General features: G+C 39.6%; 4 protein-coding genes across 8 annotated transcripts in view; 3 read left to right on the top strand and 1 right to left on the bottom strand.

Moving 5' to 3' along the window:
• Window positions 1-153: 153 nt before the first annotated feature.
• LOC121308259 (transmembrane protein 244-like) lies at window positions 154-4,666 on the top strand. Its single transcript, XM_041240538.1, has 6 exons — window positions 154-345; window positions 789-874; window positions 1,728-1,801; window positions 2,112-2,237; window positions 2,592-2,636; window positions 3,268-4,666. The coding sequence occupies exons 1-6, from the start codon at window positions 313-315 to the stop codon at window positions 3,360-3,362; spliced, it is 459 nt and encodes a 152-aa protein (XP_041096472.1). The 5' UTR covers window positions 154-312; the 3' UTR covers window positions 3,363-4,666.
• A 28-nt stretch (window positions 4,667-4,694) lies between these two features.
• LOC121308257 (XK-related protein 8-like) lies at window positions 4,695-11,049 on the top strand. Of its 2 annotated transcripts, none has more exons than XM_041240536.1 (3): window positions 4,695-6,409; window positions 8,679-8,866; window positions 9,153-11,049. In XM_041240536.1, the coding sequence occupies exons 1-3, from the start codon at window positions 6,069-6,071 to the stop codon at window positions 9,884-9,886; spliced, it is 1,263 nt and encodes a 420-aa protein (XP_041096470.1). In that variant the 5' UTR covers window positions 4,695-6,068; the 3' UTR covers window positions 9,887-11,049. The 2 variants fall into 2 exon arrangements, with proteins under 2 accessions (XP_041096470.1, XP_041096471.1); XM_041240537.1 differs by lacking the exon at window positions 4,695-6,409 and adding an exon at window positions 6,423-6,706.
• Window positions 11,050-12,345: 1,296 nt separating this feature from the next.
• LOC121308256 (XK-related protein 8-like) lies at window positions 12,346-20,335 on the top strand. Its single transcript, XM_041240535.1, has 3 exons — window positions 12,346-12,799; window positions 14,189-14,370; window positions 15,323-20,335. Exons 1-3 carry the CDS (start codon window positions 12,492-12,494, stop codon window positions 16,096-16,098), a joined length of 1,266 nt encoding a protein of 421 aa, XP_041096469.1. The 5' UTR covers window positions 12,346-12,491; the 3' UTR covers window positions 16,099-20,335.
• Window positions 17,353-24,295, bottom strand: part of eya3 (EYA transcriptional coactivator and phosphatase 3) — a 23,625-nt gene continuing 16,682 nt past the window's right edge. For all 4 annotated transcript variants that reach the window (XM_041240531.1, XM_041240532.1, XM_041240534.1 and 1 more), the window contains 4 exons: window positions 23,616-23,730; window positions 23,126-23,247; window positions 22,712-22,812; window positions 17,353-22,218 (listed from right to left, as the gene is read on the bottom strand). In XM_041240531.1, the coding sequence (XP_041096465.1) occupies window positions 22,138-22,218; window positions 22,712-22,812; window positions 23,126-23,247; window positions 23,616-23,730 (419 nt within the window). In that variant the 3' untranslated portion in view covers window positions 17,353-22,137. The remainder of the gene's footprint in view (window positions 22,219-22,711; window positions 22,813-23,125; window positions 23,248-23,615; window positions 23,731-24,295) is intronic.

The raw sequence follows: 24,295 nt of genomic DNA, 5'->3' as shown, positions 1-24,295 counted from the left end.
TGAGTTGAATAGGTTTTATGAACTGCAAACCTGATTTATTCAATCACTGGGCTTAAAAAAACGTTTTGTGATTGGACCCAGACTATTTCATTTTTAGCAATGTACTCAAAATGAAATGTACCATGTTGTGGCAGCACCAAAGTAACGACAAATAAATAAATAAATAAACTTTAAATTCGCGAAAAACAGTTTCCAATTTTGCCTCTAGTGGGCGCTGCTGCCCAAGAGAGAAATATTATTAGGGTTTCCAAGAATGATTTTGATGAAATGTAGATCGGGTGTGATATAAAACAAACAGCGAGGACTGCACCCATGGCTTTCAAAAGCAAAGTGGCCGACACAAAGGTACCGTGCTTGTACAGTTTCTGTGTTTGTTCGCTTCTTTTGAATGATGTCATTATTTACACACCTGTCCGTTTTGTAATATGACGCAACGCGCAGGTCGGCTGGTTTCAACAAGGAGGTACAGGGCAAGGCCTCCTTCTGCATGACCTTTTATTTACGTTGCAAATTAAATCAAGCTTAAATCGTGATAGAGACAAAAGTGCTGGTATTTTACCGGTGATCTTTGCAAGTACAGTAACAAGCAAGTAGCATCATTAGAAAAAACGAAAATGGATGATCTGGTGTATACTGTATATAGACTGGTGCTGTGCTACCTGTTCACATGTGTTACTATAGCCTATTAAAAAAAACAACAACTTCGAAATGTTTACTATTGCATTCTGTACTTGCATCAGTTATTATTATTTTTATTATTATTATTATTATTATTATTATTATTTCAGACGGTAATTCTGCATTTGTTGCTGTGCTTGGCTATTTTCTACACTCTCTACTACATGATCGGCAGCGTCTGCTTTGGGGCTTTCAAGTAAGAACACCGTGTTTGTAGCGGCGGGCGGGTGAGGGAGGCGAGCATTCAGATCTTAATCGTTGTAGACCTATATCTGTTTTACCAGTTATTGCTAAAATATTTGGGAGTTTAATAAATGCGCAATTAAACGGTTTCTTAGAACAGAACAATATCCTAGTAGGCCATCGATCGGGATTTCGATCAGTAGCACACAAACGGCTGTGCTTAAAGTGATTCATGATATATTGCTAGCTTTAGATGCTGGCAAATTTGCCGGTGCTTTATTATTAGACTTATCTAAAGCTTTTGACTCAGTAGATCATATAGGCCTGTTTAAAAAAAATGCTGTTTAGGATTTAGTGTGAGGGTTGTGGATTGGTTGAAGGATTATCTAACAAATCGCACACAGGCAATAAGAGGTGATGGCTTTATTTCAACCTTTTTACCTCTATGTAAAGAGATACCTCAGGGTGCAGTCCTTGAACCAGTCCTCCTTACCCTTTATATTAGTGCCCTAGGATCTGGGTAACACCAACACAAATATCCACGTGCTGGTGTCACTTTTGTACACAGTAGGGTATTCTGTACAGGCAGTACAGAAGGATCTGCAGACTGCATTTGATATTGTACAGCAAAAACTATTTCTAGATTACTAAATGTATCTAAGATACAAACCATGCTGTTGTGTTCTGATAGGAGCAAGATTAGAAATCCGTCCTGGGTTTTTGTTACATTGCATGGAGAGATACTTTTTAATTTTTTTTTTATTAAACAATCTAGGTGATGCAAAACGTTTGTCCATAGCTGTAGTTTTGTTAGGATTTTATAAAGGCAGTATTTGGTTTTTAATCCTGGTGTAATTGCATTGCAGGCTTGATCATTTCGATGGGCTCATACCATTTGACTTTAAGACAGAACCCTCCGAATCCAACTCAAAGTACCTTGGTAGGTGTGAAGTCCAGGCAGGGAACAGTGCAGACAGTGTGTGAAAGTGCCTGTCATGTTGGTTTGTGGAGAACAATTTCAGTTTAATATCAGTCTTTTGAATAACCTCAATTCCTTTTAATTTGCTTCCAGTTTGTCAATTTGCCCTCAAGTACTGTGATAGGGTGGGATGGTAGTGGAAGTAGAATTCCAATGTGAAGCTGCTCAGTGTGTGTGTGAGAGAGTAAAGCACGGTCACTTGCTCTCATTTTGATTGTCTAGCAGTAAAGCTGGGAGAGCAGCAGTCTTGATTGTGTGCTTGCTGTTTCAGTGAACTTGCTGTCGATGCAGCTCACCTATTTCACCAGCGGGCTCCTGTTTGCCGCGGTGGTGAAGCGCTGGGTGTGGGATTATGCCATTACTGTCACCCTGGTGCATGTCGGACTGACCTCCGCAGGTGAGGGCGCTCAGACAGGCAGTGTGCATTTGGTGTATCACTGTCACAGTGTCTATGGAAAACAGCATGTCAGCCTGTCCTCACAACAGCTGTGAATACAAAGCCATCAGTAAAAGGTAAAATGCCATGAACACCCACCTTCTGTACATGTATAAGTGTAAGTGTGGCATTCATCCCTAATTCTGATGCCTTTCCATAGAATCACGTGAGAAGTTCACTGCCAGTCTGTTCAATGTCTTGTATGTAGCAGTAACTGAACCTGTTCTGTTTCTTTTGGTATTTCCAGGTGTAGTGCTGTGGAGTGTTTAATAGCACTGTGTAGTGAAATAGCTGAGTGTTGTGTTTGTCTTCCAGTAATGCTGGAGTTCCCTCTTGTGTGGCAGTGGTGGCTGGCTCTGGGTAAGTCCACATGGTTTCAGTCGTTTGCTCAGGCTTCGGTATCTTATTTTAATGTTCTGCACAGTGGCGCATCTTAAAACCACACCATCTAGAACATAAGAAAAGTTTTTGGGAATGAAAAGAAGCCGTTCAGCCCACCAAGGCAAATTTTTCCCCTGTGACATCAGCCGCCCGTGGATTAGCGCTGACTCACGGCGACACCCTCCCTGAAACTCAGCTGAAACGAAAAACAACTCCCCGAAATAGGTTTAAAGAGAACAGCTGGGGTGTCCACAGATAGATGACACCACATTGCCCCATTGAAACGAACAGGAGAACGATGCCTGCCATTGTATAAGTGAATACGCTGTGTTCAGGGAGATGTCATGTTGTGCAGTTTGGGTTCTGGCTGGTTATACAGTTTAATAGTAGCCTATACACAACTTGGTGTCTTAGTATAAATCACGAAAACAAATATCAGACTTTAAAAAAAAAAAAAAAAAGTTTTTGCCAACTTTAAAAAAGTGTTCTATTCTTCACATTTGCACACAGGATAAGGTGCGGTGGGGAATGTGTTGCTGCTGAACTCTTACACCTGATGTACAGTATTGTTCTTTATCACATGTTCAATCCTCCTTCCTCCTTCCTGCAGGCAGTGGCTTGTTCCTTATGATCTGCAACGGTCAGCTGATTGCGTACTTTGCCTGCGAGAATGACCACAGCTATCCCACACTCGACAGCTACTGACTGACCACTCTGTCACATGGAGCTCCACTCTGGAGGGGGTCAAATCCATGCCACAGATTTAACAACAGCTTTACTCCTGGACTATAACAATACCATAATGCAGATGTCAACAAAGCTGTGTTTGTGATATTCAAAATACAAAATGAGGACACTGTACATTATGCGCGCTTTGTAAGGCCAAGAAAGGTTCGTTGTTTTAGTAAAATTCATTGCAGTTTAAGGGGTCACTTCTTGGCTGATCTTGGCTGGGGGCTCACAAGGAGCGCTTCGTTGGCCTTTTGCAATCGCCTGGACATAGTTTACCTCACAGTGCTTCGCATGACAATCTACTGGATAGGCGTCCTGGGTCACAGACAGAGCCTGTCAACTGAGCCTCAGTTAATTTATTTCAAATAGTGCCAAAAAAAGTCTTCTGATGAAATTGTGGTTTAAACATTTCCTCTTTTTTTTTTCTTTTTTGTTGATTGATCATCGTCAACAGAATCAGTCACATACGGACCTGTAGAAAATGTGTTGTTAGTAAAAATGAAAATACACTGTTACATTTTAATATTTCTCAACAGTGTCTCGCAAAGGTCTGCGGCTCCTTGCGATGCATGTCACACGTACAAAGGTCATGTTTTAAGTTACCTTCCCAAGGAAACCATGTTATAAACTCATGTACCAGGAACTTGAGCAATCAGGCCCTTGCTAAATCAACTCCAGTCATACTTAGATTGTGAAAAAGGTGAATGGCAGTCATGTGTTGATCATGAATTATGAAGCTAGTGTACGTGGTGTAGTAAGAGATGTTCATGCTGCAGCTCTAATGCGGGAATATTTCTTGTAGCACAGGTCTAACGAGAACACCCTGTGCAACAACTTTGCTGAAAAAGGCAGCTGTTTGTGCATTAAATATACATAGAAATCGTGATTCTGATTGTACTGTTGCTTTATCCATATCTTAAAAAAGTTTTAAAAAAGCTTGTTTTAACTGGTCTTAATTTAACTGGGTGAGAAGTTAGTTCAGAATGCTTATAATACACCTACAGAATCTGTGAAACTCTTGTATTGTCGAGTGTACAATAAGATTATTGTATGGGTATGGAAATTTATGAAGTTTTTTGTATAATATTTTTTTCTACGCTTGGTTTATGAGAAGAACTAATGTTTGTTTGTATTGTGTCAGTTATCAAGTGTTTATTTATTTATTTATGTATTTATTTATTTATGCATATTGTATGTCATTATAAAACAAGACTGCTGTGTTAATTTTGAAACATTTTGGTTCAGTTTTTTCGTGATGGGGTATTTAATCCCCCCCCCCCCCCCCCCCCCAATTTGAAAACTAATAACTGTTTGAGACTTCTTATTTTCAATATTATGCGACTCCTTGGTCAAAATGGTAAGATTAACTTTGACCTCTGACCTAATCTGACTGCTATTAAGGTCATGTGACTTTTTGGTTTCTGGACGATAAGTATATATTCAGCTTTGAGATACTGCCTTCATATTTGGTACTCACAGCTTTATGATTAAGGTCAAGTTTGATTGTGTGTATATTAGCCTTTAGGGTCAGTGTTAAAGAACCACAGTGAGTGGGGTACATCTATAAATCACTAGCATTTCAGTGTCCACTACAATCCAATTAAAGACTTATATCTCTCAAAGTTCATGTTTCACAAACTTGAAACACTACAGGTGTAATTACACACCCTTGAAGAAGCTGTTTGGTGGTTTGTTGCTATTCAATATTTGAATGATCCTTATATTGCTTCATTTGTTTTCTTCACATTTAATATTTATTTGTTTGCTTAGTTTCTAAGACCTGAAAAATCTCATGGCTATCCCATGATCTGCTGCATATGACACCATTGGTATCCCTGTGGGAATGAACAGAGTCCCCTGTCTTCCGTCATGAGTCACAGAAGGCCAGGCCTTGGGACTTATGCATTCAAATACCACTAAGTGTACCATAGTATAATAACGCTTTATAGTGTATGAAACACATGTTATTATAGATCATAAGGAGAACCAGTTTCGTGCTATATAAAGCGTTTATAAACGGTTTACCATGGTCCATTTACATTTTGTAGTATCTGAATGCTTACACAAAGCAACGTTTCCATAGCTAACCCATGTTTTTACAATACTTTACCATACTCATTTTATCCTAGAAAAGGTGATTAATTAATTTAAATCTACTACAGTCGACATGTTTAGGAAAGATGTATTAAAAAAAGGTGACAAAACTTAAGCTAATGTGGGTTTTACGCGCGGGAAACCAGTTGGTTTGAATTTCATAGCCGCTCTAGCGGTATTGTACAGTCAGTGGTGTGTTTACATCCGCCCACAAGGGGAGCAGCCTACTATAGCACTATTAAATAGTTTATCTCTTATATGCTTGTTATTATATTAGCACTTTGGATGTGAATGTGCTTGCGGAAATTCAACACAGTAAATGGTAAAATAAATACATCAAAAATACAGGAAGTGCTTCAGGAAGTGCCAGCTAGTAGTGGACTTTGCAATATTATACCCCCCTCCTTTTTGAATATGCATGTCAAAGGGAGTAGCATTCAGAAAACGTTAACTTGAGTGTCTCAGAGTTGCAGAATGAAAACACACGGACGGGACTGTCTTTACGAAATAAATGCATCGATAATGGCAACGGGACAGGGAGAAAGCGTCAGCTGAGGTTTGGATACATTTGACTTGACAGTGAAAATGGACAGTGGAAATAGTTGTGATTACTCGTGGGTGGACTTGGTGTTCACGGTTCTTGGCGTTTGCACCTTTTTGTTCGACCTGGGAGCAGATTTGTGGGTAGCTGCGGAGTTTTACTTGTATGGAGACTATTTCTGGTTCGGCATAGTCCTCTCTTTTGTGTTTGTATCCTCTGCTCTGTTGCAGATGTTTAGTTGGTTCTGGTATAAATACGACACAAAGCTGGAAAACTTCAACCCCCAGACAACAACAGAAACGTTACTGTTGGCTAATAACGATAACGGCGGGCGCTGTGATAGACTGAAGCTAGTACACGTCTTCCAGCTGGGATTTCTTCTTAGGTTTGTATATTATTATTATTATTATTATTATTATTATTATTACAAAGCGCAGTCTAAAAAAATCCACTTTATATGAAAGGGGGCGGTGAAGAATGTCGATGGCCATGTATATTCAAATGGATACTGGTGCAAGTAATTTATTTTAGAATTTCTTACAGCAGTTAAATTAGTTAAAAGTGTAGTGATTAGGAAGCGGTTAAATGAGGCTCATTGCCCGTCCAGACACAGCAGGAAATACACCGTTGTCCAAGGTGGTACATTTTGACAGCGGATACATTGTTCCAATATGAAACATTTGTAAGTATTGAGAAAGTACCTAATTTTTTTTTTTTTTCTATTGCTTCAAAAAAGTTATAGTTCTATGTACAGTGTGATGACTGCTATCCGGTAACACCCACAGTGCGTGTTTTATTCCTTACAGCACACTCGGTCATTTTGTAAAAGGCAGACCACGGGACAGTCTGAATGTCTTTAAATAAACTGTTTTTGACTAATCCGACTTCCGGTTGTTCATTCACTGTCAAACTGCACCTCCTTATACACACACTGCCTAGTCCCAGCCCTGAGGAATACCCTGGTGACTTGCAGGACATCTATATATGGTGTGCCATTCCAAATAATTACACCAGCTGTTACTCCCAGTATCCCTCTCAAGGGCACCGACCAAGTCCTAAATAAATAATGTTTAACCCGTTACAACCCACAGTAATGTAATAGGTTGCTGTCTTTGCGTCTGTGTACTACAGTGCACATTCTTCCATAGCTATACCCCTTTTGTATAAAAAAGGTCCTTGCTGAGTTTACAATTTTTACAATATCCAAAGGTAGCTACAGGGAAACGCTGTGTAACCAGTCTGCTGCTAGGCAAGGCAAATAGACGCCTAGTACTGCCCAATAAGCAATGCATCACTTGCAGCTTTAAACTCAGATATGACGCCCAGTTGTGTTTTTGTTATGCTGGTAACATTTTACAGGAAAGCACACAGACACAGCACCTTCAATGTCATGTTTTGTATTTATTTATTTATTTGTTTATTTATTTTTTTTGTAAACCAACACAACTGCCTGCTGTACTCCAAATCCGACACTGACGATGTAAGTATTAGTTTACCATTGTTAATCTCACTTCATTTTGCAAACAGTGAGATTGCAATGAATTGTGAAAACAGGCAAGTTGCCACATTGCTGAAAAACACACACACACACACACACACACACACACACACACAAAAAAAGCCTGCCACGTTACGCTGGGCATGCCCTTGTTAGGATTATCTACAGTAATTACATTCTTGCAGTACAGGCAGTTGGTTTAAGCTTATTCCATCATACTGAACTATGTACTCTACATACTTGATAAATTATTCACTGTTCAGCCAGCTGCTTAAAAATCTTGGGAATTTCAGTGCTGTACATTTTCAGACTGCACCCATGGTACTCACAATTCACAGACGGGATCTTAAATTGATAGCTTGTTAAAACTATAAATTTATAAAAGTTAGACTTAATCATGGAGTTTTCTTCAGCCAGGAGGCTTCAATCAGCAGTTCATATTACACAAATTATAGTTTAAAGATATTTCGATCTGTCCAATACACTCAGGGATAATTTTTTTTTTTTAGTTTTTTTCCTGCAAAATGTTTGTGATCAATTTTGATTGTGTATTTTGCTATAACAGAAAATGTCCAAACTGGAGGTTCAATCAGTGAAAAATTTCCAAGTTGAATATTGGACAGAATTGCAAACAATTAAAATAGAACTTGGTTTAACCTTTCATTCAACACCCCTGGGTTGGTTTGCAGAAGTTGGTATCTGCAGATACCATATTTGCAGAAATATCACGGCTGTTTTGTTTCCTTTCCGGTGTTGAGGTTGCTGGCGGCCAAGCGATGAGTTTGGGGTGAACTTGTTGCATTTATACGGCAGATGTTTTACTCTGATTCTCTTTGAAGAATATGAGAGGGAATTGTTGAGATCTTGTTCTTTTAAATCAACAAGCTTGGACACGTTTGAAACACGGCTGAACATTTGGATAACCCCGTTTTTATCAAAACGATTTTGGCTGCGTAAACAAGGCATAAGTAAACCAGATCTATAATGTCTTATTCAAGTCTACTGACTGAAAGCAATGATCACGTATTCATGTTGAGGGTACATACTTGGCATCTTCTTGGTCCAAATCTGTAGTGTTTGGAGATCCGTTTCTCGGCAAAACAAGCCGTTCAGACAAACGAACCCTCTCTTAAATTCAGTTTCTGCTCGTGTGCAGGTATGTTACCGCCATAGAGCAGGGGTTCCATGTTTGGTGGAAGAAGAGAAACGAACCCGGACATGCCATTTACCTGACCCACGACCTGAGCATGCTGCGACTGTTTGAGGCTTTCTCTGAAAGCACTCCTCAGCTCACCCTCATGCTGTATATCATCATCCACAACAACAAGGCAGAGACCTTCCAGTGTAAGTAACTCCTTTTAAAAATCACTTGCAGAAATTCACACTTTTTTTTTTTTTTTTTTTTGGTAATGTATATGAATCTCTTTTAAATAACGGCATGCATTGATGCATCCTCAAATATTGGAATCCTCTGTAAATCTTGTTCTGCCTAGGTAATAAATACGTAACTGCTTGAAACTTGAAACATGAATTCTTTGCCTACTGTATATGCTTGCACTCATGGATTTAAGTAGATGTCGTTTGTCTGCCACATTGAACTTTTCAACTGAAAATGTACCATCTTCTGCAGGTGTCAGCATTGCTGCCTGCTTCATTTCTATTGCCTGGATGGTCCTGGAATACCACCGCTCGCTGCGTGCCTTCCTGCCAGAGAAAAACAAACTGGGCTACAGCTCCTCCGTCGTCTACTTCCTGTGGAACCTGCTGCTGATCGCTCCGCGTGTGGGCGCTGTGGCCCTCTTCACCTCCATCTTCCCCCCGTACATCGGACTGCACTTCCTGCTGCTGTGGGCAGCCCTGCTCCTCTGGGCCTGGGCCCAGCACACTGACTTCATGGAAAGCGGTCCGGGAGAGTGGCTCTATCGCACCATGGTGGCCCTCATCTGGTACTTCAGCTGGTTCAACGTGGCAGAGGGCGGGACAATGGGGAGGAGCCTCATCTATCACACCTTCATGGCAGCGGACAGCGGCATTCTCCTGGGGACGTGGTACTGGTACAGGGACCCCCTTGTGACAGACCACTACGTGCTGCCTCTGCTCCTAGCTCTGCTCGCCTCCTACCTGTTGGGGTTACTGCTCAAAGTCACATACTACAAGCTCTTCCATCCTAAAATCTGGCAGCCCGTCTTTCGGGCCGGGGAGGATGTACCTGACAATCTAGTTTACAGGTCCCTTTCTCCAACGGACGCCCTGCCCAGTGTGATAAACAAAAGAATGGGGGCTCTTGCCAATAGCTTTTATTTTTCATCCTCAATGCCAGCTGGTGGTAAAACAAATGGGAATGAAAGAAATGCCACCCTGTAATGGCAGGTTGGGGTATCACAGCATTACACTAATGGTGTAGTGATCACAACATAAGTGAATCTGGATTGGATTTGTGTGGCTTAAGGGTAGCTGTATTAAACTACATTTAGCCTTGGACGCTGCTGTTACTATTATGAAAACTACTGCTGATCTTAAAATTATTCAGATGTTTTTGTTTCCAGAGATTTATTGTGTTACACTATAGTCCACAGTACTGTTTGGAATTTAGTTTTAAAATGCCCCAGACGGTCTAAAACAATTCTTCATAAAATATTTATTATAGGGTATATATAAATTATACAACAATGTGATGGTCCAGCTATATTTATAGAGAATTCTTAATTAAAAAAAGAAGAAAAAAATTTGGTCTTGATCCATTACTACTGTCCTGGCAAAACCCTCCCCTCCCCCCGGAAAAATCGATAAAGGGGAAGGGCGCGCTGGTGGATAAATCACAACGGGAACGGAGAGAGTGGGAGGAAGAACAGGAAGCAGGAGGTGCATGCTGGGAAATAGAAAAGGGTTAGGGAGCCAGAAAGGTCAAACAAAGGAAGGATTGACTCAGTGCCCTTCAGAGCAATGGCCATGCCTTGAACAGCGTGGTTTGCTGTACAGTTGAACACATGTTTCGGATTTGAAGTTGCCTGCTAATTAACTCTGTAAGCTTGCTTCGCTAGGACAGTTGTGAAAGCACTTTGAAAGAAGGTCTGTCATGGTTATCAAACACTCGAGTCTGTTATGACAAACACTTGAAGGTTTCATGCATGTATAAATTAACTGAACAGTTAAAAGAAATACGTTTCTTTACATTGACTATTTAACAGGAACGAAGAAGATAATATTCACTTGTAAACATAGTGTCTTACTGAAAAATTTCAGCAAATTCATAATTGGGGTTCCCTGAAGCTTCCTGGTAAAAATGGTCAAAATCTGAACTTCTCAAAAAGTTTAATGTTATTACACACACAGGTGTGAAACACACACATACAGTATTTATTGATGGACCTTTTCTTGAATGTTTTGTGTGTTATAACTGTTGTATTTAAAGATGTGCTAGATTTTGAAACACATTTTAATAATGCTAAACGTAAATGGCCTATATAGCTTTTGTACTTGACGTGTCACAGTGCAGTGTTAATAAAACATACACTTTTTACTTTGCATTTCCTTGCTATTTCTTTGGGAAAATCTATGCATCTTTTTTTATTTCTTCATTGGATGAGACTCATGTAACGCTCAGGTATTTTAGTGCACCTCCCTTTCTGAATTATAGTGTGCTGATATATCAAGCTGCCCAGTGCCCCTGATTCACAGCTCTAACATGCTCAGCTGTGCAGGTGAGTTTGTGTTTACTACAGAGATATTATTCAGTGCCCGAGGGAGGACAGGTGGGAGCTGATTGAAGATTGCAGGTGGCCTGCTGGCCGTATTCAGAGAACCTTAGAAGAATTAGTAAGTTGTTCTTTATCCAATAGCTTATACTTCATTTACATTTTTTGAAACACATTGTAAAAGTACAGCATGGCCAGGAACCCTAACATGGTACAGTCATACACACAGTGACTGAAGGGGATCAGCAAGGAAAAGATGAAGGATTTCAAGAGTGCTAACAATACAGGCCTTAAACAACATGCAATACCAAAATACAGAATGATATACCAGTACTTCTTCATTTTACCGCACTGTCACTCCACAAAAAGCAGATTATTGCGGAATTAAAACGACACTTCCTCATGCAAGTGTACTTTAGCTAACCTTTGTCCAGGAGTTTATAAGGTTTCTTTTAGTATTTCTAAAAAAAGCAGGTGTTGGCATTAAAATCATTCAATAACACAATATTCTTTGCAAAGATTATTAGACACAGTAACATTAAATATGTAGATTATTTTTATATTAAGTTAAGTCTAACTCTCCACAGCAGACCACAGCTCCAGTGACTGTCAGACACTGAACCAAACAGCAGAGGTTGATGTAGATATTGCCTGTTTGGGCTGGTCAGTGCCTAGTAAGTGATCCTAACACATTTTGTAAGTCTCAGCTAGAGAGAGACCTAGGACTGGATGGGGAGTTCAGGTCAGGCTTGAGGCACTCTCATGGCATATGAGTCAGTGTGCTTGCAAGTAGTTAGTATAGACACTAAACACAGAAATACATGGCAAAAAGGACAGCATGCAAAATTATATACACTAAAACAGATTATACCAAAAAATACAGCACAAATGTTTCGAACAGCCTACATATACCCGTGTGATTACAATGCATTATATAATTCATCTAGTCACAACAGGACAAGGAGTTTTCTATGTGTTTATGTGATGTCTGTCTGTCTGACCACTGTTGATAAATTAAAAGTTTTTAACCCACTGTACTAAGCTGAAACCTCTTTCGTTATCTGGAATAGCACTGACAAGTCCAACCCTTTCTTAGAAATACATATACAGCCATTGCACTTTCACTTTTAGTTTCAAAAGTACAAAGTACAAAATGACAATATTCAAAAGGGAGAAATGAACCAAAGACGTTTTAATAACTGGTGCTTTGTAACACTGTTTGATAGACCGGGTCAGAAGAGAGCGGGATTAGGAAACAAAAGGACCCAGGCACAATGGAAGCCCATTTTAAATATTCCTGTGTGGATTTCTTCATGACTCTTTTTGGAGTGGGCAGTTTCTTCTTCGACCTGGGAGCAGATATCTGGTCTGCAGGCGAGTTTTATTTGGACGGGGACTATCACTGGCTTGGGCTCCAGCTGTCCCTGATTTTTCTCTCCTCTATTTTGGTGCATATTTTCAGCTGGATCTGGTTTAACAACGACACGCTGGAGCCAGGCTTCAAACCAGAGACAAGGACTGAAGGATGGATGGTAAAATATGGATTTGTTTTTCACATAGTCCAGCTGGGTCTTCCGCTGAGGTGTGTATGGTTCATTCGAGTTCTCAACTGTAACGACTCACCCTGACGTTCTCATTAAATCACTGACACGTATTATCCAAATACAATCTTAATTTGAGAATTAATAAACAAACCCACTGCCATAACGCTGCCTAACACGGTCACGCAAAGAGCCAACTTCCCAGTGTTTCGGTATGTTTAACACGTCTTTGTCAAGGGGAAGGGTGTTTGAAATGAACAGTGGAGGTATTTACAGGCTTTTGATGCCATGGTAACCACACGTTTATTTCTCTTTAAATCAAATGTCTTTGTGATGTCATTAATCTACTCTTAGCTAATCTAATCTTCCTTTCTATGTAGATCTCCAGGCATCATGGTATCTACTTTATTTATCCAGTTATTTTCTTGTATTCTTCTATACTGTATATTATCTATTTTTATTTTTTCTAAAACCACAAACTTTACGTCATCCATGAGGTGTCTGTTTCTTGTAAGGTGCTGAACTATTGGTTCATTCATTTTTCTTATTTCTTCTTTTATATAGTGATATACCTGTCTCTCCAACATACTTTATTACATTTTATGTAAAATATACAAGGTTGCTGTCCTTGCATGACAGATGTTTTAGTTGCAATATATTTTCCCACTTTACGTGTGCTTTTACAGGTTGCAATGGCCCTTAATGTATCTGATCCCTTTATGTTTACTGTGGACTAAAATGCCAGCCAAATTTACACCCCTTCTAAAAGCTATGATAGGTGCTTTCAGAAATATTGTAAAATTATTTTCTGAATTATGAAGTATATATGAATGCTTCCTAACAACTTTTGAAGTGTTGGGTAATAACTTAGAATATGTTATTAATAATGGTACTCTCGTAACCCTCTCTTCCCTTTTCTTACAATCAAGTAGTTCATTCTTATTGACATAATGAAGCCTGTAATTAAATACAGTGAACACACAGACCCGGTTCACTGTATTTAATTACATGAGCAGGACAGGCAGAGGAACTTTTAGGTGGATTTTTGGATTGCTCTGTGTTCAGGTTCTCTTTGAATTATATTCAAATACATGGCTACTTCTGCCTTTTGTAAACAGATTTATCTTGCCTCTCATACAACTAATTTACTGAGTCAGTCATTTTGCAGAAGCCATAATTAACGGCCAAGGTTTCAAATTACTAGAGTTCAAGTCTGGTGTTATAGGCAGCTGCCTATGTTGCGATTCAACAATTTTTTTAAACATGCAGTGTACACAGTGAAATACATAAGGGCCTGTTTTCAGACTGTCCTTAGAAAATATGTTTGCATGTTTACAGTTATAAAGAATGTCCTGAACAAGTGCACTCAATCGGACTGCAAACATCACTATCAACAATATTTGCCTATAATATTGCTTGTGCGTGTACAGGTACATTGTCGCCATAGAGCTGGGGAGTATGGCTCTCAAGGGTGACCAATCAGGACACGCCATTTACCGAACATGTGACCTGAGCATGCTGCGACTGTTTGAAACTTTCGCTGAAAGCACTCCTCAGCTCACCCTCATGGTCTATATCGTCATCCAGAACAACAAGGCAGAAAACTTCCTGTGTAAGTACTTGTATTCAGAAAAAGACTGTTGGCATCTCACATGTCTGTAGCAGCTAAAAATATGTAGAAAAACATTGGGTAATGAACTATTCATAAGTTTCAGTAGGGTGGCATAGTGGAATGGTGGTCAGCGCTGCTGCCTCACAGCTACAAGGTCCTGGGTTCGATTCCAGCCTCAGCCTTCCAGTCTGTCTGTGTGGAGTTTGCATGTTCTCCACGTGGGTTTTCTCGTTTCCTCCCACAGTCCAAAGACATGCTGGCTTGGTGGATTGGCCTCTCGAAATTGTCCCTTGGTTGCCCTGCGATGGACTGGCGTCCTGTCCAGGGTGTAGTCTTGTGTCTGCCGGGTTAGTCTCTGGCTAACCGCAACTCTCTATAACAGGGGTCTCCAACCCTGGTCCTGGAGAGTTACTGTGGCTGCCGGTTTTCGTTTCAACCAATCTCTGTTACTTAATTGAACCAATTATTGGCTTAATTAGTCAAGATTAACAGTCCAGATCGTTAGCTGATGATATAAAGTCACCTATAAAGCCTGCTGGATAGGGGCTTTCCAGGACCAGGGTTGGAGACCCCTGCTCTATAGGATTAAGCGGTTACAGATAATGGATTGATAAGTTTCAGATTTCTTCTTTCACATTACACATTTGTAAAAGCTTAGTTTAAAAATAACAATGTATTGAGAAAATATGCAGGGTTTATCAAACAATACCAGTGACCATAAGACTGCTCAACGAAACATGTTTGACAGTAACATGTTCACAGTCAGACCCACTGATTACAAAGAACATTTGACAATAGATATATGCTTTTAATAGCTAAAAAAAGACAGTACTGTGTGTTTTATTTAAACCGTTCAAAGCAATGAATGTGGCCCACCTAATGAACTTGTGCGCCCAGTGATCACTTTACAGCTTGAGACCCAAGAGACCAGTGTGCCCATTTTCTGTTTCAGGTGTCAAGATCGCTCTCTGTCTCTTTGCCATCACTGGATCGGTTGTCGACTACCACCGCTCGATGCGCTCCTTCGTGCCAGAAAAAAACAAACTGGGCTACAGCTCCTCCGTCGTCTACTTCCTGTGGAACCTGCTGCTGATCGCTCCGCGTGTGGGCGCTGTGGCCCTCTTCACCTCCATCTTCCCCCCGTACATCGGACTGCACTTCCTGCTGCTGTGGGCAGCCCTGCTCCTCTGGGCCTGGGCCCAGCACACTGACTTCATGGAAAGCGGTCCGGGAGAGTGGCTCTATCGCGCCATGGTGGCCCTCATCTGGTACTTCAGCTGGTTCAACGTGGCAGAGGGCAGGACAATGGGGAGGAGCCTCATCTATCACACCTTCATGGCAGCGGACAGCGGCATTCTCCTGGGGACGTGGTACTGGTACAGGGTCCCCCTTGTGACAGACCACTACGTGCTGCCTCTGCTCCTAGCTCTGCTCGCCTCCTACCTGTTGGGGTTACTGCTCAAAGTCACATACTACAAGCTCTTCCATCCTAAAATCTGGCAGCCCCTGCCAGAAACAGAGGAAAGTAATTTACAGATGCGTTGTCTTTTCCTCTCAGAATCGAGCAATAGTGTTGATAGAGATGTCGATTTTCGGTCTGGACCCACTGTTTATCCCTCTGCAGTTGTGGTCAACAAGCGCATGAGGACCCTCGCCAATAACTTTTACTCTTCTGCATCTACACCACGTAATTTAAACCTGAATGAGATTGAAATGGTCAACCTTTAACACTATGCCAGGTAGTATATGACCTGGTTTGGACTGCATCAAGGGTTACCCTATGTGATGGATTTTAGTGCTCATGAAAAGTGTACTGGCAGCACTGGAGTTTGAAGTCCTCTCTACTTATCCACAAAGCAGCGACACATACACAGTAGGTTCCCCTGCCCTGATAGGGCAACGGGTTTTGACCCCGCTCTCGGGGAACCCATGTCTTCTGGTTTTCATTCGGACTAAGCTCTCAATTACTTAACTAAACCCTTAATTGAAATAATAAGTAGCTTAATTAGGCATTTTTAATTGTTATCAGCCCCTAAAAAAATGCAGATTTCAACTAAACAATAATATATTATAAATTACTTGAAATCTGCAACTTTTTAGGAGCTGAGAATTAAAAAGGCCTAATTAAGCTAATTATTACTTCAATTACAGGTTAAGTAAGTGAGAGCTCATTTGGAATGAAATGCAGAAGACACAGGGGTTCGCTCTCCATTTCCTGCTGCAACCGAGGAACAAGTTGAGACCTCCAAACAGATTCTAGTCCAGTCTCTCAAAACAGAAAGGCTAGTGCATTAACCCATCCAATAAACTTCACAACGTGGCCTCTAATGTAGTGTCCCCTGTATGTCACATTCTCATTCCATATAAGCATTCACATTGAAGACAAAAGCACTGAAGGAGTTTCTCTCATTCATTCTTTAACTGTTTTAAGGAAACATGTATACCTTCAGCTGAAACCACCCTAACAAAATGTACAGAAGGGTGTGTCTTTTTGTTGACACTTAACTGGATTAACAGGGAAGCAAAAAAAAGTTTTTGCTTGCAGTTCTTCCCAGGGTCGCATGTGAAGACTCATTTACATTGTAGAGCACTAGAGGTTACGATGAAGGAATCAAACTGCTTAAACCAGGATGGCAGACAGGCAGGAAAGAACCAAATGCAATACAATTTAACAAAACAAACAACAAAAAATAAATACCAAAAACAAAATGAGGTGCAAGAGATCATATTTAGATTTTAATGTAGAAGTTACAAAAATGGAGACAAAACTTTTTGAAAGTAATAAAAATAAATAAAAACTGTACAACACAGGAGTTTTCTGAAGCAAGGGTAGAAAGAAACAAAGTGCCTGGTAGCCCACACTGGACTGCTGAAATCTTACACACCATTTAGAAGGTCGGGTTTTATCATTTAGGGGAAATGTGTTTAACAGCGTGGGGTTGCAGCAGAGTTTCCTTCAACTGCTGACATTATAGCCATGTGTGCATTCATATAAAAAATGAAATCAGCACCTTCTCCTTTAAAGCATACTTAGACAAAGTGGACTTCCCATAGCAAGGTCAGTACACAGGCTATGAGGCTTCTGTTAATTTCACTCCTTGCTAAAAGAAATGAGATGAAGCATCAACAGTCTTCCTATATGTGTAGCAACAGCTAAAATCACACACACACTAAACGCAATACATTCTACTTTTATAAACTGAAAAAGAAAAATAATTCTCCACGTGGAGGCCATTGAGTGTGTAATTATTTGTCGGTTCAAGGTGAATCCTATTCATCAAAACGTATTACAGCTTATCATTATGTTTTGTTTCATTTTGGTTGTATATTGGTATACCATGGGAGGCAAATAAACACATGTGCTAAAAATATGTAAGACACAAAGCCACAGGACTGATGCACAGCAGAAACGGTTTAGTTTTTAATTGTGTGCAGCAGAATGATGCATTGTCTTTTGAATCAATGCTACCTGCCTTCCTTCGATGTGTTAATTCCCAATTCTGAGAATGAACTGCTGCAGTGTTACATTCTTAATATATTAATCCCATATTTGTTGTCTAGAAGACGCAATGTATATTAGAGAATGTACAGTGCTATACCACTGTACAACAGCGAGGTTTCCAAAAAGAAATCTTTAGTGTCAATAAGGTATTCATGCTGGTATCCAGAGTGATAAAGCCATCTATGAGGTTCACATACAGGCTGCACACTGGAGGGAAACTGGCTTGGCAGACAGCTGGAATATTAGTCAACCTTTATATCACTCCATTTACAATTGCTTGATGATCAAGTCTTTAAACATGTAGGACACTAGAGGGAGCACATGCACTCCATAACTGTATCCAAGGAGTACAAACACTGCAATGGAAGCCATCATTTCCTTTCAGTGTGCATTGATCAAGACCGAATGCTACTTTATTTGCTTGAGAAAACTATATTAAAACACACATTTTGATACAGGTTAGCCGACTGACAACAGGAGCATGTCAATAAAAAATAAAAATATATTTTTGTCTTGATATTTGTTTCTACACAATGCAACCTTGCCAGCCCCAAAACATACTTTTAAAGTAAAGTTAAAGTTTACAAATACACGTGTCAGACAATACACAGAGCCGTTTTCCTGGTTTCAATGAACACATCGAAACACAAATTCAAAGCCTTCCAGACCACTGCTTGGTAAATGTAATGCCTTGGTATAGAACATCATTTTTTTATTTTTTTAATAATTTTTCACAAAACTGTATTTTTGCCTGTACAGGGTCCTTATAAAGAAAGCACTCAGTTACACGACCACTCCCTTTTGACAGAGTACATCTAAAAAGGGGTGCAGTGATGGCTGTGCAATGCTTCACTGTTATTGTTCATTTTCAGATGTGCATGTCCCTAAATAAGGGGGAAAATCCTTTTCTATATGATTGTCTAGCATGCAGATCACTGAGGTACTAATACTTTTGACAGTGAAACAAGCAATCAGAGAACTTAGATGGACACAGTTTAATTCACTTTTTAGTTAGACAATGATAACAAAATGTTACAAAAGAATTACTTAACACCGTTCACTTAATAGCCTTTTACCTTGAATTGTGATGCTATGCACGTGTTGGACACAAGCAGTGAAGAAGAATTTCCCGTTATCGTCCACATGCTTACTCTATGGGATTTACCCACCTACAGGAAAACATCTGATTGTCTTTGCCAACATTATGAGACTAATGTATATTTTGTCTCTGAATTTAAAAGGTATTGTAACAAAAGTAGAAAACACAAACATAGTAAAATATACATTAAAAAGTACCATAGTAACATGATGCAATATTGCCTGGCATGAATTTTGGAATGTTTTCCAGTTAATGTTCACACTGCAGGCATACAGCAGACATTCAACTTATTCCATTTAGGGTTTTTTTTACTTTAAATGAAAACTTTTGATACCAGGGCTTTTTCTGACGATAAGCTAGTAAACTGGGCGTCATTTCAGTCTCGCTATTAAAACAATGTAACTACAGCTTTAAAGTGTGTGTCATTACCAAAAGTCAACTTGAACTGAACTAAACTAAATAACACAAGCACGCCACCAAACTAAAGAACCTGTCCCATTGCTGGTTTCCATTTACAGGATTTTGATAGATCCCTTACACAATAGTTATCATGGGTTAAAAGGCACTATATAAATATATATACACACACACACACAAACATGTTGTATACACATTCTTTATGTCAAGCTGCTGTAAGAAAATGCAATTTGCTCAGGCTCAATTTTTTCACAGTTGACAACTAATACACAACAACTCAAAAGGTCAACAATCCTATGATGACCATGGCAAGGTCAGAGATACTGACCCATAACTGACTTTGCAAGTAAAAAAAAAAAAAAAAAAAAAAAAAAATAAAAATGTGCCTATCCTATAGACAGGATTATCATAAAGTGTTAAAGAGAAGCTTTTATAGGTAGCCGTCAGATGCTCAAACACACTTTCAGGACTGTCCCTGAACTCACTGTGGTCTTGCATACCATTCCAAGGCATTCAGAGTTTGCAAAGACAGCACAGTGACTGTCTGTGGGCAGCCAGGCAGTATTGTGGATTCCAAAAAAGGGATCCCTGACTTTCGCTGCTTGAGTAAAATGAGTTAGGGGGATCTCAGCCCATTTCCTGGAAGAGAGGAGTTTGCAACAAAACATACTGTAGTGGCAAATAATTGAGCCAGGAAGTGTGGGAGGCTGCAGACCCTGTTCCCGTTTGTCTACTCTGCTTTTTTCTTCTCTCTGGTCACTGTTAGGACAGGAGTAACACATTTCAGTTCTACAAGTTTATGCTTCAACCAGACTCTATACAGTTTTTCATATATCTTATTTAAAAAGATGCATTCAAAAAGGCGTGCTGTTCCAATATGTACACTGTTTAAAAGTCAGTCCAGAGCATGAATTTGCTGGGAGTAGATTATTGAAACTCAGTGGCAACAGTAGACCATGTGGATAAGGATGTTCTGGCTGGCAGCTTGAGTCATGGGGGTATTGTTATAGCTGGTCTAGTTGCTCAGAGGGAACCACAATGCTGCTGTGTTAACACAGAAAGGTTTTTGTTTTTTGCTGTCTGCAATGCTTCGTACTGTATATCTGGAACATTCACCTAACAATTGCGAGTCAAATTGCATTATAGGGGAAATGAGAGCCAGGATCTTACAGTGTTATAACAGATTCCACACTATAACAGGTCGTTTTATAACAGGGTAGCACTGTGTATACAACACTGAGAAAATGTTAAGTCAGGCTGCAGTGTTTTTCAAAGAGTACTGAAACACATGCATGTGATACAAACCATTGAACAAAAGCAAAAGAAGTGAAGCTTTAAGGAAGTATTAACATGACATTGTTACTGTATATTTTACTTGCTCAGAATGTACTCTCAGTTTTAGTAAATGTCTTAGATTTTACCAAGCATAGCAACCTTCATTGAAAAAGCTGGTAATCTGAGCAAGAAGAAAACTGCTCAAAATGACCAGTTCTGGTAAAGAACCGTACATTAATAGTATTCCTCAAATTCACCTGCAAACTGAATTCTACATTTTTCTATAAACCATACACAGGAACGTACCTGGACTGTGTTCACTGCAAATTACTGAAACTGTGTAACACCTGGTCTCAGAACAGACTGAAAATTGAGGAACAAGGCTTGGACTGTGATTAAGATGAATTAGAAAATCCATTAAAAAAAAAAAAGGTCTATTGCCAATGTTCACTTTCATCTTTTTAGTAACAGATATTGAAAATTAAAAGAAATATGTAAATGCAATAAAGACCAGAAACTGTGTGGTACCCAGCAGGCAGTTCTGCCTGTATTGCTCGCTGTGGATGGAAATAAGGACTCCCATCGCATAGCAGTTTGAGCCATTGCAAGAAATATTACAAGCTTCATTTTGACAAAACTGAACTAAAACTAACTGATGATTAATGTGAGTAAACCCCCCCAGTGGCTCAAAATCCACATGCAAAGGAAATATTTCAACACCTGCATCTAACTTTGAAATAAAAATCAGCACATCTGTTTTATAAATGTAAGAGTTAAATGAGGCCACTCCTCTAGCTTACGCGATTAGATACAACTATACTGTAACTATAACAAAATTAAAAATAAGGTCATTAAGATGGACCAGAACATTCCCTTTGGATAAGTTCTGAATGTTAGTCTACACCAAAACCCCACAAGCCCGATGTCCAGACTGTCCATTCCAAAGAGCACGTATAGCATTGACTGCAAGTGTAGAAGAAGCAGTTAGAGAGTAAACATCTAGGAGATGAGAAACATAAAACGTTCCGAACCAGTCTCTAGCTATACCAGCCTGGCAGGCAATGCTTTGGGTGAGTCTGTCAAGTATTGGATTGTGACCTGTTAGGAGTGTGAATCCCTTTCGTACAAATGGATGTAGGTGCGCCACCTGAATCTCTAACTGTAACTCCAGCCTGTAACTCCCACAGCTGTATCCCGTGTTAGGACCAGGCTGCACATTCACAGCTATAATCCTCAGAGCCAGCACTCTGAGCGTGACAATTGCATACCTCAGGATTCAGTCTATTCAACCACATCAGCACAGGATTAGCTTTCCTTAGAGACAGCGTGTGAATCCTGGCCAACAGTCCTTGTTCTGTGCATCAGGTTTGATGGTCATTTTACAGTCTAGGAGTCCAGACCTACAGTCCTCAATAGGAGTCCAGACCTACAGTCCTCTAGTTATACCTCCGTTCCGGACCCCACCTTTCTCTCCTTATAAAAAGTCCAGCTCCAGGGCCTGGTATAGTGATAGGAGATCACTGTGATTGGATATCCTCCAAAAGGGCATGTTGTGCTAAAACAAAAAACAAAGCAAGAGTGATGCATAGGTTTCATATATTTAAACAAAGGGTATTTTTAAATGCATATTAAATTTTTCAAAGGATTATTGCGCTTTCCAGTATAACTACTTAGTTGATGTTTGAAAATTATTTAAAACCGAATTCCCATTTATTGAGAATAAAGTTTAAATGATTATTTTCACAAAACTGTACAATGTGAAGTTGGCAGAAGAATTCCGTCCCCGTTTCCCCTTATAAGGTATCGAAATACAGACAATCGAGTAGTGTTTAAATCTCATGCAAGACCTCCTGGGACTTCAAAGGGTTTTGAGATATTTAAATTTTGGTTCAAACAGATGTCTATCGTCTTTACTACATTACTTCCGGCAGAGCAGGTGATAATTGAATTTGAATCCAGTAAACACTGGGAAGATTTTAAAGAGGCTAGGACCTTTATTTTTTTCTGGTTTAAAATAAAGGTTTTGTTGATAACAGAGGAGGAAATACCTGTTTAGCTGCAAATTCCTCATCACGACCGTCTCCGATCACCACATAGGTCACCTTCTTCCCAAAGCGAGACACAATCCGCTCAAAGCAGCTCTCCTTCCCTGCAATGAAATGCCAGCTAAAAACAACAGGCTACCAGATACAGAAAATGAAGGCTACGGCGCTTAAAAAAAAGCATGGATAAGAAGCGGCATTACAAAGTCCTCTTCTTTTTTATTTCAAGGCTGCCACAAGATAGCAGTGTGTGGAGATAACTATATACTGGTTAACACAAAATGCTATGGAACAGAGCAAGCACCTATACACACACTTAAATATATATACTTCTTTCATTTTTAACAGAATGTTCGTTATTACTAGCTTCACTAAGGGCTAAGGACATTGCAGCAGTGTTGTAGATAGAAAGCCTGTTACCTATTTTTGTGGCACTGTAAATGTTTTCGATGGGGAACACCTCTCCTAGTCCGTACAGGAGCACCTTGGCCAAGGCAGGCACCAGCTGGGTTGTTGTGACCAAGACATTTACACACTTTCCTCTAAAAGGGGGAAAGGAACATTTCATCAGGTTTTTGGTATAATTCATAATAAACGCAACACTAAAACCGAGGAACATTCAACCCAGTGGCTATAAATACTGAAGATATGTTACAGTACTCTAGTTAAGGATTACGTAGATTTTTTCTTTTTTTTAAAGCACCCACGCAAGATGAAAAGAATATAGATTTCAAAATGGATCAGAAGGATGCCAAGGTTTTCAAAATGCAGCTTTGTGTACTAACTGTTTAGCCATTACCAGTGAGTCTTGTATGTTGGCAGGGTCTATTGCCATGAACTCAGAGATTAAGTGTTACAATCACAGCTTGTGAGTTACCAAACACAGAATGAAGGGAATTTTTTTTTTTACCTGGATTGAATCAGTAGCAAAGATTTTAATGCAGTCCCTAACCAAGAGTCGGTCACAACTTCGACATCCCCTTGAAGCCGACCCAGTAAATCTCCTTTCATCGGACTGAGGAGTCCTGCGAAAATTAGAAAAACATCATTAAAAACTCGGAGTATTGTATAATAATAATAAAAGGCACGCCCGTGTAGATTTGTAAACCCTGCCATGTGCACAACTTATTTAGCAGTTAGTTATACAAGGCAAGTTCGTATAACTGTTTACTTCACCTCATAATAGGTATTTATGTAACATTCAGCCTCCACAAAGATTACATAAAAGCAGATCGCCCGAGCTGTGCACATGTACAAATATATAGAAGTGTGACATATGAGGAGTCAGCCTGAATCCCCTCACGTTTTAAATCAGACAGAATCAGACATAATGAGGTACATTTTTTTTTTTTTTTTTTTTTTTAAATCAACTCAAGTTTGCCAAAATTCAAATCATGCAATAGCTGTTGAGGAAAACCCTACTATTAAAGCTACTTTGTGTTGTGAAAACATACGAGTGCCAGTCAGCAGTGAGCACATGCAAGTCTATGGAGGATGTAATTATATTTACATACACACACATATATATATATATATATATATATATATATATATATATATATATATATATATATATATATATATATATAT

The sequence above is a fragment of the Polyodon spathula genome, unplaced genomic scaffold (assembly GCF_017654505.1).
Source record: "Polyodon spathula isolate WHYD16114869_AA unplaced genomic scaffold, ASM1765450v1 scaffolds_616, whole genome shotgun sequence".
Classification (NCBI taxonomy): domain Eukaryota; kingdom Metazoa; phylum Chordata; class Actinopteri; order Acipenseriformes; family Polyodontidae; genus Polyodon; species Polyodon spathula.
This window is presented reverse-complemented; position numbering and strand designations above follow the sequence as displayed.

Bases quoted from the DNA above. Each gene is read 5' to 3' on its own strand.
- LOC121308256 (XM_041240535.1), top strand. From the start codon at position 12,492: ATGGAAGCCCATTTTAAATATTCCTGTGTGGATTTCTTCATGACTCTT. The intron at 12,800-14,188 runs GTGTGTATGGTT...GTGCGTGTACAG, and splicing joins CAGCTGGGTCTTCCGCTGAG to GTACATTGTCGCCATAGAGC. The intron at 14,371-15,322 runs GTAAGTACTTGT...TTTCTGTTTCAG, and splicing joins CAAGGCAGAAAACTTCCTGT to GTGTCAAGATCGCTCTCTGT.
- LOC121308259 (XM_041240538.1), top strand. From the start codon at position 313: ATGGCTTTCAAAAGCAAAGTGGCCGACACAAAG. The intron at 346-788 runs GTACCGTGCTTG...TTATTATTTCAG, and splicing joins GCAAAGTGGCCGACACAAAG to ACGGTAATTCTGCATTTGTT. The intron at 1,802-2,111 runs GTAGGTGTGAAG...TTGCTGTTTCAG, and splicing joins ATCCAACTCAAAGTACCTTG to TGAACTTGCTGTCGATGCAG.
- LOC121308257 (XM_041240536.1), top strand. From the start codon at position 6,069: ATGGACAGTGGAAATAGTTGTGATTACTCGTGGGTGGACTTGGTGTTC. The intron at 6,410-8,678 runs GTTTGTATATTA...GCTCGTGTGCAG, and splicing joins CAGCTGGGATTTCTTCTTAG to GTATGTTACCGCCATAGAGC. The intron at 8,867-9,152 runs GTAAGTAACTCC...CATCTTCTGCAG, and splicing joins CAAGGCAGAGACCTTCCAGT to GTGTCAGCATTGCTGCCTGC.